This window comes from Oncorhynchus masou, chromosome 23, assembly GCF_036934945.1.
Source record: "Oncorhynchus masou masou isolate Uvic2021 chromosome 23, UVic_Omas_1.1, whole genome shotgun sequence".
NCBI classification, from domain to species: domain Eukaryota; kingdom Metazoa; phylum Chordata; class Actinopteri; order Salmoniformes; family Salmonidae; genus Oncorhynchus; species Oncorhynchus masou.
The window spans coordinates 44,458,345-44,474,306 of record NC_088234.1 but is presented as its reverse complement, the minus strand read 5'-3'; the positions used below and the strand labels follow the sequence as shown (position 1 = coordinate 44,474,306).

General features: G+C 46.5%; 1 protein-coding gene across 2 annotated transcripts in view; it reads right to left on the bottom strand.

Annotated features, from left to right (window-relative positions):
• Positions 1-15,962, bottom strand: part of thada (THADA armadillo repeat containing) — a 100,419-nt gene that overhangs the window by 34,030 nt on the left and 50,427 nt on the right. For both annotated transcript variants that reach the window (XM_064932200.1, XM_064932201.1), the window contains exons 30-32: positions 13,215-13,318; positions 7,152-7,234; positions 1,892-2,307 (exon numbers count right to left, since the gene is read on the bottom strand). In XM_064932200.1, coding sequence (XP_064788272.1) covers positions 1,892-2,307; positions 7,152-7,234; positions 13,215-13,318 — 603 coding nt within the window. The remainder of the gene's footprint in view (positions 1-1,891; positions 2,308-7,151; positions 7,235-13,214; positions 13,319-15,962) is intronic.

The following is a 15,962-nucleotide window of genomic DNA, read 5'->3' as shown; positions in this document are numbered from 1 at the left end:
AAAATCCCAGAACCATACGGGGGGACCTAGTGAATGACCTGCAGAGAGCTGGGACCAAAGTAACAAAGCCTACCATCAGTAACACACTACGCCGCCAGGGACTCAAATCCTGCAGTGCCAGACGTGTCCCCTTGCTTAAGCCAGTACATGTCCAGGCCTATCTGAAGTTTGCTAGAGAGCATTTGGATGATCCAGAAGATTGGGAGAATGTCATATGGTCAGATGAAACCAAAATAGAACTTTTTGGTAAAAACTCAACTCGTCGTTTTTGGAGGACAAAGAATACTGAGTTGCATCCAAAGAACACCATACCTACTGTGAAGCATGGGGGTGGAAACATCATGCTTGGGGCTGTTTTTCTGCAAAGGGACCAGGACGACTGATCCGTGTAAAGGAAAGAATGAATGGGGCCATGTATCGTGAGATTTTGAGTGAAAACCTCCTTCCATCAGCAAGGGCATTGAAGATGAAACGTGGCTGGGTCTTTCAGCATGACAATGATCCCAAACACACCGCCCGGGCAACGAAGGAGTGGCTTCGTAAGAAGCATTTCAAGGTCCTGGAGTGGCCTAGCCAGTCTCCAGATCTCAACCCCATAGAAAATCTTTGGAGGGAGTTGAAAGTGTGTTGCCCAGCAACAGCCCCAAAACATCACTGCTCTAGAAGAGATCTGCATGGAGGAATGGGCCAAAATACCAGCAACAGTGTGTGAAAACCTTGTGAAGACAATGTGTGTAGCTTGGCCAATCAAAGTAGCAAAGAGGCTCAGTGGGTCGCAATTGGAGTGAGAGTTCACTAATGCAATGAAAGATGGAATAACATTACATTCTGCCTGTCCCCATGTCCCCGCTACCTCCGTAGCTGCAGCATTAGAGCGCCAGCCTCACCCTCGCGCAGCAGTGCTCAGGTTAAAACACTAAGTAAAAGTAACTGAACATGTATTTTGAAGATCCGATTTCGAATAGTGGAATTATTTCAACCCCCCCACCCCCACCCCACACACTCTGCAAATAGCAGTTCCGTCTGAGACTTTTAAAGCACTCTAAAGCTGTAAAGTGAGAGTCTGGGCTGAGGAGGATTGCAGGTCCGTCTCACAGGAAGCGGAATGCCCTGCTCCCGCTCTTTTAAAGGCCAACAGATCCAACCCACAGAGGAAGTCAGGCCCAAACGCAGTGTTTCCTTCCAGAATGCTTTACTGGAGCAGAGGGCTAGCCATGGAAACGGTGTCCTTGGCGCGGAGAGATGCGGCTTAACGGACCGGCTGGTTAAACATTAACGGCTGGGCAATAAAACGGCTTTCAATGAAACACACACATGCGCGCACGCACACACCATTCCCAGTAGTGACAAGTCCTGTCAACTCTTACACAGCTTAATGATAAAAATGGCAGGGCAAAGATTTGGGTAATGGATGGCTGGCCAGTGTTTATGAGGAATTGAAATATGATTCTAGGTGGGATAAACAGGCTGCCTTTCCACTTAAACCTCCACCGTGGTGCAGGAGGTTCTGCCTGGTGGAGGAGTGGAAAGTTACCAAACCTTAGAGGGACTGAGGAGGGAGGGAGGGGGAGAGAGGTTCTCTTGGCGTAGCCATATGGCGCTTGAAGACTCTCACGCAATAATAAGGAAACCAGATTTCTACATGTAATCGATTTGTTATAATTGTCTTGAGTTTGTCACTGGGGAGAGGGAGGTTGAACACAATTGAGATGGGTGGAGGTGTAGGTTTGATCCCCCCCCCCCCCCCATGTGCTTCATAAAACACCAGCTACATGACCAACTACCGAATAACCATATCAACATGTTTAAGAGCCCTGGAGTTTATGCTTAAAACATGACCAGACATGAGGGAAAAACTCTGGTCCTAGTGGCCCTCCCCATGGTGTCTTACCTTGGCCAGAGACTGGGGGTGAGCCTCATGCAGGGCCAGGGTAGTGAGGTTTGAGATGATGGTCTCCTGGGGCCAGTGAGAGCTTCTCTCCCTCTCCCCCTTCCCTTCACCCCTCTCTCTTTCCAGCCTCCTCAGGACCTCTCCCAGGGCCAGCTCACGGACTTCGTAGTGCGGGCACTGCAGCAGACACCCCAGGAGCAGGGGTCCTCGCGATGTGTTGCAATCCTCCTCCATGCCCCACAGCAGTGGGCTCTCCACGCTGGCGCTGAGTGCCAGGCGTGCCAGGCTGAGGAGATACTGGGTGGTGCCGGGGGGGCCTGAGGGGCCACACACAGCAGAGGGGCCTCCAGGGGTCACCAGCTCAGAGGCCATCAGGAGTGCTAGCGTTTCCTCACGCAGCTCCTTTAGCTCAGAGTCTAAGGAGAGACGGAAAACAGGAAGAGAACATTGGCATGCACTCAAAGACACACACACACTTGAGGGAGGTGCTGCCAACCCTCTGGGGTGTACAGGTGACGGATGTACCGCCTTTGTTGTACTCTGTTGGCCTGGCTCCTTATTGTGCCAGTCACTTCACACCTCAACACTCAGTCCGTCTGTCCTGTCTCGGCTCCAGTGGTTGATAGACGTACAATGACCACACATGTACCCACACCAGTTCTCCCTGAAGCACAGCTTTAGCGCGCTACCAGGAAGTTTTTTGGTAACTCAATATCTTTCTGTAGCTCCACCCCCCTGCTACATTGCGCCAAAATCCAAGACATCTTCACAGGACCTCCTTTCACAGCCAGCTTAATATTAAACACACACACCACCTCCCTCCACCCCCCAGAAAGAAAAAGTGCAACTCAACCTGGCCCCCCCGAGCGCCACTCAACATGAGCCAGACAAAAAGGAAGGGAAATGCTGCATTCCCCGGGGACGGTCTAGGGTTACCGCGGAGATGGGCCGGGTTACCGTGGAACGAGATCCTCAAAGAGTCTGGCGGCCACATGAGCGGCCCGTAATGGCCATAATGGGAGGAGAGTAATGACAACGGGACGAGAGACCGGTGGGATGAGGATGACTGGAGACAAATGAGAGCTTCAGACAGACAGACAGACAGACAGACGAGAGAGAGAGAGAGAAGAGCGGCCTGTCTGCATTTGGGGGAAGGACACTGCAACCCTATCTGGATTGTCAGGCCTTTCCTCTCCAGTTAGACCCCATGTAGAAGTATCCACACGTGCACAAACACTCAAACTAGATCATACAAAACTGCACCACACCAGTGTTCCACAACTCCAGAGGACGGCCGGAGCAGCAGGGTGACGGCAACAAACCAAACACAGCTGGAGGGAAGTGAATCAAGTCAAACAGGGAGCAGCCCAAACTCCTGACTTCCCTTTCAACTAGGCCAGTAAAATGATGTTAGGGAGAGAGAAGGGGGAGAGAAATAGTGAGAGAGGGAAAACATAATTAGGCTGAGAGCAGAGCTGTTTTTATAACGGCATTCATCAAAATAGCTGAGTCTCGGGGGGGGGGGACCGCAGCCGGGATTCAGTGAGGAAATTAAAGGCGTTCCACCACAAACTGTGTGTGTGTATGTGTGGACACTGGATGCCAAAGGCCAGTATCTATGTGTGTGTGTGTGGACACTGGATGCCAAAGGCCAGTATCTCTGTGTGTGTGTGTGGACACTGGATACCAAAAGCCAGTATCTGTGTGTGTGGACACTGGATGCCAAAAGCCATTATCTCTGTGTGTGTGTGTGTGTGTGTGTATGGACACTGGATGTGTGTGTGTGTGTGTGGACACTGGATGCCAAAGGCCAGTATCTGTGTCTGTGTGTGTGTGTGGACACTGGATGCCAAAGGCCAGTGTCTGTGTGTGTGTGTGGACACTGGATGCCAAAGGCCAGTATCTCTGTGTGTGTGTGTGTGTGTGTGTGTGTGTGTGTGTGGACACCGGATGCCAAAGGCCAGTATCTCTGTGTGGTGATGTATCTCTGTGTGTGTATCTCTGTGTGGACACTGGATGCCAAAGGCCAGAATCTATGATGTGTATCTCTGTGTGGACACTGGATGCCAAAGGCCAGTATCTATGTGTGGACACCGGATGCCAAAGGCCAGTATCTCTGTGTGGACACCGGATGCCAAAGGCCAGTATCTCTGTGGACACCGGATGCCAAAGGCCAGTATCTCTGTGTGGACACCGGATGCCAAAGGCCAGTATCTCTGTGTGGACACCGGATGCCAAAGGCCAGTATCTCTGTGTGGACACTGGATGCCAAAGGCCAATATCTCTGTGTGTGTGCGCGTCTTTCTAACGACTTGACACATGACCAGACAGCAGTCAGAGGAAACACAGTCGGTCATACAGAAAAACCACAGTACAACAGTCGACTCTAAACAGGCCCGGGGCACATCGACTGACCACTTGGTTCTAAAATGACTCAATAGCCTGTCCAGTTTGGCAGTGGGTCTTACAAATACTAAAACAACACAATATAACAGAAGTATCCACGATACAACACCATTTTTCACGCTAATGATTTTCCATCAAAAAGCATTGACAAACCTGAAACACACTGAACGTGGAAATGGGAGCGTTTGTGAGAGCGAGTACGTGAGAGAATTATATCGGCACTATGTGTGTGGGTCTACTCAAAACGCGTCAAATATTTAAACAAAAATGAAACCACATTTGGTTTAAATAAACTTTGCCAGGGTAACACTGCACTGCTTTAAAACGTGTAAATATCCATCCGGTGTATTTAGATTAAAAGTAAACAAACTTCTCGCTGTGTAGACTTTCATAATCCAATCCAAGATGTATCGTAAACGCCCAGTCCAACTCACAAACCATTTCCTTTCGCTCCCTCTTAGAAAGTGTCTGTGTGAGAGCAAACTTGTGTGAGGCTTGGAACCTATACGTGTTTGTTATGTTATGCACTGGGAAGGTATGTGTGTCAGAATAAATTATTGTGCTGGTGTGTGAGTGTCTGTGTGAAACATATCCTGATATATGCAAGCCCACTATGCAAGAAAGAGGTGTGTGTGTGTACTGCTGGAGTCATGGCCCGTGTTGACCCTGTCCAGGGTGTGTATATACATTAGAGCCTGGTTAAAACAAGGTTAAGGGTAGAGTACTGTGCTGACCCACTCAATATGTGTGTGTGTGTGTGTGTGTCTAGGTATATCCGTACTTCAGTTTCTTGAGTTTACCAGTACACATTCACAGCTGGATTTTACATCATGCTCCCCCGTCATTACCCAAACTGTGAAAAACAAAACCCCAGACGGTGTGTGTGTGTCTGTGCTGCAGATGTGCTCTTTCCCATGATGGAGGAGCCTGTACAACCTGCTGGCATCACTCCCTCTAATTATCTTACAGGCCCTGGGTGGGTGGGTGGGTGGGTGGGTGTGTCGGAGCATGTTTTTGAGACTGTGTCTATGGGAATGTGTGTGTTGACATTGATGATTTGTGTGTGTGATGGACACAACCCCTTTCCAGAAAAGCCAAATCCTCTAGTAATACAAATACATGTGATTCAACACTAGGATCAGCTCCAGATGGTTCTAACAACTTTGAGTGTGTGTGTGTGTGTGTGTGTGTTTAACTGAGATCATTTAAGGTGGATTGAGTCAAGTGAATAACTCATCTGAGAGGTAAGGATAGTGCTGGCCATGGAGTCAGATTTCAGAGACAGAGAGCCAAAGAGCTAGAGAGATAGAGAGCTCCTACAGACAGAGCCAGAGAGCCTGAGAGAGAGCTCCTACAGACAGGGCCAGAGAGCCTGAGAGAGAGCTCCTACAGACAGAGCCAGAGAGCCTGAGCGCGCGAGCGAGAGAGAGCGAGCGAGCGAGCGAGACAGAGGGCTCCTACAGACGGAGACAGAGCCAGAGAGAGAGAGCTCCTACAGACGGAGACAGAGCGAGCTCCTACAGACGGAGACAGAGCCAGAGAGAGAGAGAGCTCCTACAGACAGAGACAGAGAGAGCGAGAGAGAACGCTCCTACAGACAGCCAGAGCGAGAGAGCTCCTAACTCCAAAATGTGCTGCTGCTGTTTTTACTGGCTTGGTTGGAGCAGAGGGGAGAGGGATCAACTGTGCTGCCGTTGAGAGCCCCCCCCCCACCCTCACCCCTCAGAGATGTGTTGGTTACACAGCGATGTGACTGTCTGCAGGAACTACCCAATACATTTCCAGTTCCTACTTAGTGGATGATGCCAGTTAAAGTGAAAAAGGATGATTTTTCATCATCCCATGCCCCCGGTGAATGGCACTAACTCTAACCCAACAGTCTAAGCCAGGGGAGGGATATTTTGGGCCTTACTGCTATTAGCCCATAACAACACACTGAATAACAGATTCACTACATGAACCAACAGATAGTCCAATACAAAAAAATCTAAAGGATTTTATGGATTTTAAAAATCATTATGCTAATTGGGTAGAGAAGGACAGAGGGATAGGGCAAAGTTGGGCTGAGAGGGGTTCAGAGGCTGCAGTGTATTTGTTATGTAAGGTTCCAGCGGGCAGGCTGAATGCAGACTTGTTTTAAAACAGCCGTAAACGTTTCCACTGGCCGGGACATGTGTTGAGCACATGGACCAAAAACACACACAACACCCCTCCTCCTTTAACTGGGTCACAGGCACAATCCCGCCATCTGTCAGAGGCTCGCCTTCGGTTTCACATTCTTCCTTTGTGGAGACCCTGATCACGCAGACGACACACACACGCACGCGCACCCACCCACTTCCCTAAATCACCCAGGCCACAAACCAACCAACAGTTCTGTGAATCGGTCAAAATGGAGGACAGTTGGACAGGCCATGCCAACACACGTCAGTTATTATCATTAAGAAAATGGAGAGGTCATGCAAAGTGATCGAAGTGAACTCTCCAGATCAGAGAGATAAGCCAGACATTTGTTATGGCACAACATTCACCAGGGTATAGAAATCACCTTCAGAAAAAGCTTAGCCGAAAATGTGTAAACCTCATTTTACCGCTATTTGTACTCCAGGGTTTTCTTATGTCCTTCCCTCCACCTCAAACCAAAGTTGTTTCCATATCAAACCAACTCAAATGTGTTCCATGCCACACTTGGAAGGGTCACATTCAGTTGGCATCAAATGACAGAAAACCATTTGAAAAGGAGGCAACAGTAAAAATTTGGACTTGAAGCACTTCTCCATTTTCTCCATTGTCTTGCCTAATGAAGGAAGAGGGAGGCAGTGCAACACATCAGTTGTCTGTCTGGTTCACTTACCTCCAACAGGAGCAGCCAGGGGTCCACACACAGCCCCCAGCACGTCCACAAACACAGCTCGGGTCACTAGACACAGGTTCTGCCTGGAAACAGGAGGGAGATATTGAGGAGGAAGGGGATGTGCGAGAGGATGGAGGGAGGAAGGAGAGAAGAGACCGAACAATCAGGTTTCACTGTTCTTTGACTTGAGGCGTATTTTCTGCTTGATTCAAAAGATGCCTATCTTGTATTGTTATGGGTATCTTTTGAAAAAATTGAATTCTCACAATCAGTTGTCTTGACCAAGGTGAACGTTAGCATTGAGCATTGCGCTAGATGTGAGTCACTGTTATTTGGATAAAACATTCAAAATGGTTACTTTAAGCTAATTTATGACATTGCTGGAAGTGTGTAAACTTAAATTTTTTATTACCATATCATTTTTGAATGTTCTCCATAGTTATGTATTTAAATGTATTAATTGACCAATTCAGCACATTTGGGCAAACTTGATATAACATTTTGAACAGTAATGCAATGGTTCATTGGATCAGTTTAAAATTTGCACACACATATACATAAATACACATACACACACTGCTCAAAAAAATAAAGGGAACACTAAAATAACATCCTAGATCTGAATGAATGAAATACTCTTATTAAATACTTTTTTCTTTACATAGTTGAATGTGCTGACAACAAAATCAACAAAAATTATCAATGGAAATCAAATTTATCAACCCATGGAGGTCTGGATTTGGAGTCACACTCAAAATTAAAGTGGAAAACAACACTACAGGCTGATCCAACTTTGATGTAATGTCCTTAAAACAAGTCAAAATTAGGCTCAGTAGTGTGTGTGGCCTCCACGTGCCTATATGACCTCCCTACAACGCCTGGGCATGCTCCCGATGAGGTGGCGGATGGTCTCCCAGACATGGACTAAAGCTTCCGCCAACTCCTGGACAGTCTGTGGTGCAACGTTGTGTTGGTGGATGGAGCGAGACATGATGTCCCAGATGTGCTCAATTGGATTCAGTTCTGGGGAATGGGCGGGCCAGTCCATAGCATCAATGCCTTCGTCTTGCAGGAGCTGCTGACACACTCCAGCCACATGAGGTCTAGCATTAGGAGGAACCCAGGGCCAACCGCACCAGCATATGGTCTCACCTCGGTACCTAATGGCAGTCAGGCTACCTCTATTCAGGAGTTGTATTACATGTATACATACATGTGTATGTATATATGTAATACAACTCCTAGACAGAGACAGACAGAAAAAAATACACACTGCTGCCATCTAATGGCCAATATCTAAATTGCGCCTGGACTCAGTGATAAACTCAGGAAAAAAAGAAACGTCTCTTTCAGAACCCCGTCTTTCAAAGATAATTTGTAAATTTCTGAAAACACCACAGATCTTTATTGTAAAGGGTTTAAACACTGTTTCCCATGCTTGTTCAATGAACCATAAACAATTAATGAACATGCACCTGTGGATCGGTCGTTAAGACACAAAGAGCTTACAGATGGTAGGCAATAATGGTCACAATTATGAAAACTTAGGACACTGAAGAGGCCTTTCTACGGACTCTGAAAAACACCAAAATAAAGATGCCCAGGCTCCCTGCACATCTGCGAGAACGTGCCTTAGGCATGCTGCAAGGAGGCATAAGGACTGCAGATGTGGCCAGAGCAAAGAAATTGCAATGTCCGTACTGTGAGACGCCGAAGACAGCGCGACAGGGAGACAGGAAGGACAGCTGATCGTCCTCACAGTGGCAAACCACGTGTAACAACACCTGCACAGGATCGGAACATCTGAACATCACACCTGCGGGACAGGATGGCAACAACTTTCCAAGTTACACCAGGAACGCACAATCCCTCCATCAGTGCTCAGACTGTCCAAAATAGACAGAGGCTGGATTGAGGGCTTGTAGGCCTGTTGTAAGGCAAGTCCTCACCAGACATCACCGGCAACAACGTCGCCTATGGGCACAAACCCACCGTCGCTGGACCAGACAGGACTGGCAAAAAGTGCTCTTCACTGACGTGTCGCGGTTTTGTCTAACCAGGGGACAAAGTCGAATTTGCGTTTATCGTCGAAGGAATGAGCGTTACACCGAGGACTGTACTCTGGAGCGGGATCGATTTGGATGTGGAGGGTCCGTCACGGTGTGTCACAGCATCATCGGACTGAGCTTGTTGTCATTGCAGGCAATCTCAACGCTGGGCGTTACAGGGAAGAAATCCTCCTCCCTCATGTGGTACCCTTCCTGCAGGGTCATCCTGACATGACCCTCCAGCATGACAATGCCACCAGCCACACTGCTCGATCTGTGTGTGATTTCCTGCAAGACAGGAATGTCAGTGTTCTGCCATGGCCAGCGAAGAGCCCGGATCTCAATCCCATTGAGCACGTCTGGGAACTGTTGGATCGGAGGGTGAGGCCTTGGGCCATTCCCCCCAGAAATGTCCAGGATCTTGCAGGTGCCTTAGTGGAAGAGTGGGGTAACATCTCACAGCAAGAACTGACACATCTGATGCAGTCCATGAGGAGGAGATGCACTTCAGTACTTAATGCGGCTGGTGGCCACACCAGATACTGACTTACTTTTGATTTTGACACCCCCTTTGTTCAGGGACACATTATTCCATTTATGTTAGTCACATGTCTGTGGAACTTGTTCAGTTTATTTATCAGTTGTTGAATCTTATGTTCATACAAATATTTACACATGTTAAGTTTGCTGAAAATAAAACGCAGTTGACAGTGAGAGGACGTTTCTTTTTTTTCTGAGTTTATAATGGCCTCTTGCATTTCAAAGATGATTAAAAAAAAGAAAGCAAGTTGTTTTCTTTGTATCATCTTTAACCAGATCTAATGTGTTATATTCTCCTACATTCATTTCACATTTCCACAAACTTCAAATGCTATCAAGAATATGCATATCCTTGCTTCAGGTCCTGAGCTACAGACAGTTAGACTTGGGTATGTCATTTTAGGCGAAAAGTGGAAGGGTATCCCTAAGAGGTTTTAAATCGCTCAACACAGTATAGCCACATGCACACTCCCTCAAATCGTTTGGAGAAAATATCCTTTCTATTTCATTCAGCTTTGTTCATTTGTATTCTTCATACTATAAAACAATATAAAATTAACGCCATGGAATTCTAAGCAAATCTTGTCTGCTAAATGAACTAGTGTAGCCCACAGTCATATGGCATAACCAGATCAGGGCCTAACATAAGGACAACTCAGAGTATGCTATTTTGTTCTCCTGAAATAGGAAACATGATATGAAGAAAATGTAGTCTGAGACCAGTCTATTGTGATGGTGTAGGCTATATTACATGGATTTATTAGACTTTTAAAAATGGAACATCAGCGGCTTGTTGGCTATACGTGGAAACCCGGAGATGCTAAATGTGTTTATGTTGATTAACAGTCAATTAACGTGAGACCGGCAGTTATTTGATTGACAATCACCGGCTGATGAAACTTGGTGACCGCCACATCCCTATTCATGAAGATGAAAAATCCCAGGATAGAGGCGGTCACATGAGATGCCAAAGGGTCTACAGAGTCCCATCATCTCCATGGTGTGTGTGTGTGTAATATGTCAGTGAGTCACCAGACAGACTTCTGTAAATATACATAAACGTAACTGTGTGTATGTACAACAGACACCAGAGCAGCTTGTGTGTGTGTGTGTGTGTGTGTGTGTGTGTGTGAGTGAGAGAGACGGGAGGTGTATGTGTGTGCTCGTCAAGCGTGTGACCACAGCGTTCGACCTCAGCGCTGCGAAAGCCCACAAGCGCGTGTGTGAGAACAAGGGGGACAGTGTGTGATGTTGACGTCACATTTTCATCACTCGGATATTAAACACACACACAGGAAGAGAAGAGTGAGGTTTAAGTGAGAACAGATTTGTAAAGGGATGAGCCTCATCCCAACCTGGCTGTTCCAGCACTGTGAAGCTGTATTTAAGATCCTGAAGTGTCAGGGTCCTGGGTGAGGCAGCGGTCAAAAGCACTCCAGTGCAGTACTGGGGCACCACTGACGGGACCTGGAGCCCCCCATAGGATGGCAAACAATTGGCCCAGCACCACCCACGGTAGGAGAGGGTTTGGCCCGTGGCTTTCCTCGGCTCATCATGCTTTTGCGACCCTTTGTGCCAGGGTCGGGTGCCTGCAAGCTGACTCAGGTAGTCAGTCGAATGGTGTTTCCTCTGACACATTGGTACAGCTGACACCCGGGGTTAAGCGAGCAGTAAAATAAAAAGTAGGAGGCTAGGTGGGTCATGTTTCAGAGGACACAATTCTACATATGTCTGGAACTCTACTGGAGGGATGCAACGCCATTCTTGCCTGAGAAATTCCATCATTTGGTGTTTTGATGGTGGTGGAAACCGTCGTCTCAGCCGCCACTCCAGAACCTCCCATAAGTGTTCAGTTGGGTTGAGATGCGGTGACAGACGGCCATGAAATACAGTTCACATCGTTTTCATGCTCATCAAACCATTCAGTTGCCGCTCATGCCCTTTCGACGGGGGCATTGTCATCCTATCAGGCCATAACCATGGTAGCCAAAATAATGTCATGCCCAGCATTAATATACATGACCCTAAGCATGATGGGATGTTAACTTCAGGAACCACACCTGTGTGGAAGCACCTGATTTCAATATACTTTGTATCCCTCATTTAAGTGTTTCCATTCTTTTGGCAGTTACCTGTATGAAGACACTGGTATGGTGAACCATTAAAAAGTGTGTTAGTATGGGCCTCTGTAGTCAACGTTGAATACACAGGGAGAGCAGGCAGCCATTTTGACGGTCAGTAGCCTGATGCGGACTCATTCTAGCATATGAAAACTTTAGTGACCGCAAGCCTAAAAAAATTGGAGGATAACAATTGACTCAAGCTAGAATTCAATGGTTATGCACTCATACATTGACATCCCATGGAATTATTTTACTTTGTGTGCACTGAGGGCGTTTTCACACAGATTTGAACTATAATTTGACTCAAGAGTTATTTGTAACATTGTATTAAATTAACCAGTCGCGCATTAATACTGGTTATTTGACTGCAAGCACTTTGAGATGCACGCAGCATCATTACTTGAGACATTCTGTGAGTAGCAGGGCATTTATGAGTTCATTAGGGGAGACGGGGGGCTAAACCAGAGATAGAGGTTACTGATGGCCTATTCACGTCGCAGTCAGAGCAGCTATTGCGCGTTTCCTTCTGCATGCTGTTGGAAGACCAAAGTGAAAGTAAAATGAAGTTTGGGACACAAAGTGATACTTCATGATAATCATAAATGGATTTAAATGTGAGCGTGAGTATTTTTGTCCAATAAATAAATGACTTGCATGGACAAGTGGTTTCGTCTCGGGATTTCTGTTGGTTTTGACTTTGGCAATGTGAAACCAACCAGACGAAATTAAAAAAAAATATATATATTTTTTTTTACAATGCTACAAACAGTCAAACTGATTCGAACTATAGCTCAAAACCGTGTGCTTGAAAACGCAAGAGTTGTTTGCAAAGTTTTAATTCCTATTTGACAATGCCCACATCACATTCGCTAGTGTTAGGTAAAGGATGCTTCAAATGAGCTCAGTTGTAGACTGCCCCTAGGACTGTTTCCACTGGGGGGGGGGAAGTAGAGCCTCTCTGCCCCACCGCCAGCGTGTGCGTCCTGTATCTCTGCAGGGGGTTGTGAAGCGGCAAGCGATCAAACGGACAGATGGTGCAGCGCCTGAACGAACAAGAATCCACCTCGGCATCTTAATAAGGAGTCACTGGGACCAAGCGCAGCAAGCTAGCTAATCCCCTCCACACCCCTCTGTGCTATCTCCTGCTTACCTGGTCAGGCCCTGGTATGGGGCAGAAAAACTGGTGGTTGTGGTGGGGGGGGTTGCTTCCTTTGAAATGGAAGCCTCGTGGGGTGTGAAGGGAACTCAGCCAAAGAGAGGATGGGCAGTGGAAAAAGAAGCTATTCTTAATATCAGGAACGGATGGTTATCTGTGTTGCGGTGTGTGTGAGAGCGAGCAAATGAGTGGTGACCTGGAGGCGAGCCACAGTCGTGGGCGCAGGGCTTGGCTGATGTCACTTCCTGCCGCCTGGGGTCTGTGCGTATCCGTCTGGTAGGAGCGCAGCAGGAACAGCACCTAGACCACACACACACACACACACACACACACACACACACAATTTCAACTGGTTAAGTAATAACCGTGTGTGTAGCAGAACGACTGAGGCGTGAAGTGCCGTGCGTTCGACTAGGCAAACAATCGCTGAGGTTCGGAGACGTTCACAAACAAAGTCTAAGTAGTTTACATTGGTCTGAAAAACGTTGTGTGCAGTTACCATGTGGCTGTTTGGGACCAAGAAAGGCATAACGTTTTGTGACGTGCATTACAAAATGGCCTAATGATAATATTACTCAGTTGAGATTAGGGATGCACATTTTGGGGGAATATTCAGAGGTGGAAACTTTCCATGGGAATTCACGGGAATTAATATTAGTACCATTTAAATGTAGATGTTTCCGGCATTGGATATATTTAACATATCATATGGAGACAGAAACATAACACTTTTACCTTGTCATAAGTAGACATAATTGCAAATGATTAAATCCTTCCAATAGAAATAAAAACATTAATTTTGTAATTAATTGAACTTAAATGAGTTGACTCTTCATGGGATGATTTCACTGAACAAAATAAAAGGAAATATTGAATGATCCATCGCATCACCCAAAAACATTTTTACATAGATCTGTAAAATGATAGTCTAGAAACTAAAGCTTTGGTTGTCTCCCTCTCAGGCTTCCATGTCTTCTCCCTGGACCTCATCTTCACTGTCACTTTCCAACCTTGTTGAGGATGGCTCGTTGTCAGGCTCAAAAAGCCTCAAATTTCCCGGATGGCCAGCAATTTTTCAACCCTTGTATCGGTCAGCCTGTTGCATGCCTTAGTGTGTGTGTTCCCAAACAGGACCAGTTGTGCTCTGAGGCAGCTGATGTTGGTGGATTTGGAGGATGATTGAGGCAACAGGGGAAAGAGTTTCAGATACACAAAGTCCCTTCCACCAGGTGGCTGATGCAATATGGCAGTCGTGCCAACATATCTTATCTCCAACCCAAAGCCCTTGCTTGGAAGTGTACTTCAGACTGCCAAGAACCTTTCCCTCATTCAGGCCAAGGTGGCGAGACACAGTAGTGATGACACCACAGGCCTTGTTGATCTCTGCACCAGACAGGATGCTCTTGCCAGCATACCTGGGGTCCCACATGTACGCTGCGGCATGTATGGGATTCAGGCTGAAGTCGTCACGCTAATTGATGTATTTCAGAACTGCAGTTTCCTCTGCTTGGAGCAACAGTGAAGTGGGCAGGGCAGTATGGACTTCTGACATCTGCAGCAGTCTGAACAACAGACAGGATGGCATTGTCTCCCTCAATCCATGTAATGGCTTCTGCTATAGGTTTCAGGAGTTTCAGGCTTCTTACCACTCTCTCTCAAAACACATCATCCAGGAGGATCCTCTTGATGGGGCTGTCAAATCAAATATTGTATTTAATATTTATTTTACCTTTATTTAACTAGGCAAGCCAGTTAAGGACAAATTCTTATTTTTAATGATGGCCTAGGAACAGTGGGTTAACTGCCTTGTTCAGGGGCAGAAAGACAGATTGTTACCGTGTCAGCTAGGGGATTCGATCCAGCAACCTTTCAGTAACTAGTCCTACGCTCTAACCACTAGGCTACCTGCCGCCCCGTATATTGGTCACATACACATGGTTAGCAGATATTAATGCGAGAGTAGTGAAATGCTTGTGCATCGAGTTCCGACAATGCAGTAATATCTAGTTTGATTATTTAAAGTAATCTAACAAACTAAAATTTTGGCAAGTCGGTTAGGACATCTACTATGTGAATGAAAAGTAATTTTTCCAACAACTGTTTACAGACGGATTATTTCACTTATAATTCACTGTATCACAATTCCAGTGGGTCAGAAGTTTACAAAGTTGACTGTGCCTTTAAACCGGTTGGAAAATTCCAGAAAATTATGTCATGGCTGTAGAAGCTTCTGACTAATTTACAAAATTTGAGTCAATTGGAGATGTACCTGTGAATGTATTTCCTGGCCTACCTTCAAAGTCAGTGCCTCTTTGCTTGCCATCATTGGAAAATCAAATCAGCTAAGCAATTTCCAAACGCCTCAAGGTACCACGTTCATCTGTACAAACAATAGTACGCAAGTATAAACACCATGGGAACAGCCGTCATAACACTCAGGAAGGCGACACGTTCTGTCTCCTAGAGACGAACATACTTTGGTGCGAAAAGTGCAAATCAATTCCAGAAAAACAGCAAGGGACCTTGTGAAGATGCTGGAGGAAACAGGTACAAAAGTATCTATATCCACAGTAAAATGAGTCCTATAAAATCGACATAACCTGAGGAAAAAGGGGGAGGCTTGCAAGCCAAAGAACACCATCCCAACCGTGAAGCACGGGGGTGGCCGCATCATGTTGTGGGGGTGCTTTGCTGCAGGAGGGACTGGTGCACTTCACAAATTAGATAGCATCATGAGGGAGGAAAATTAAGCGGATATATTGTAGGAACATCTCAAGAAATTAGTCAGGAAAATGGCTTATTGACAAAGTCAAGGTATTGGAGTGGCCATCAAAGCCCTGACCTCAATCCTATAGGGGAAGTGGGAAGCTTGTGGAAGGCTACCCGAAACGTTTGATCCAAGTTTAACAATTTAAAGGCAATGCTACCAAATACTAATTGAGTG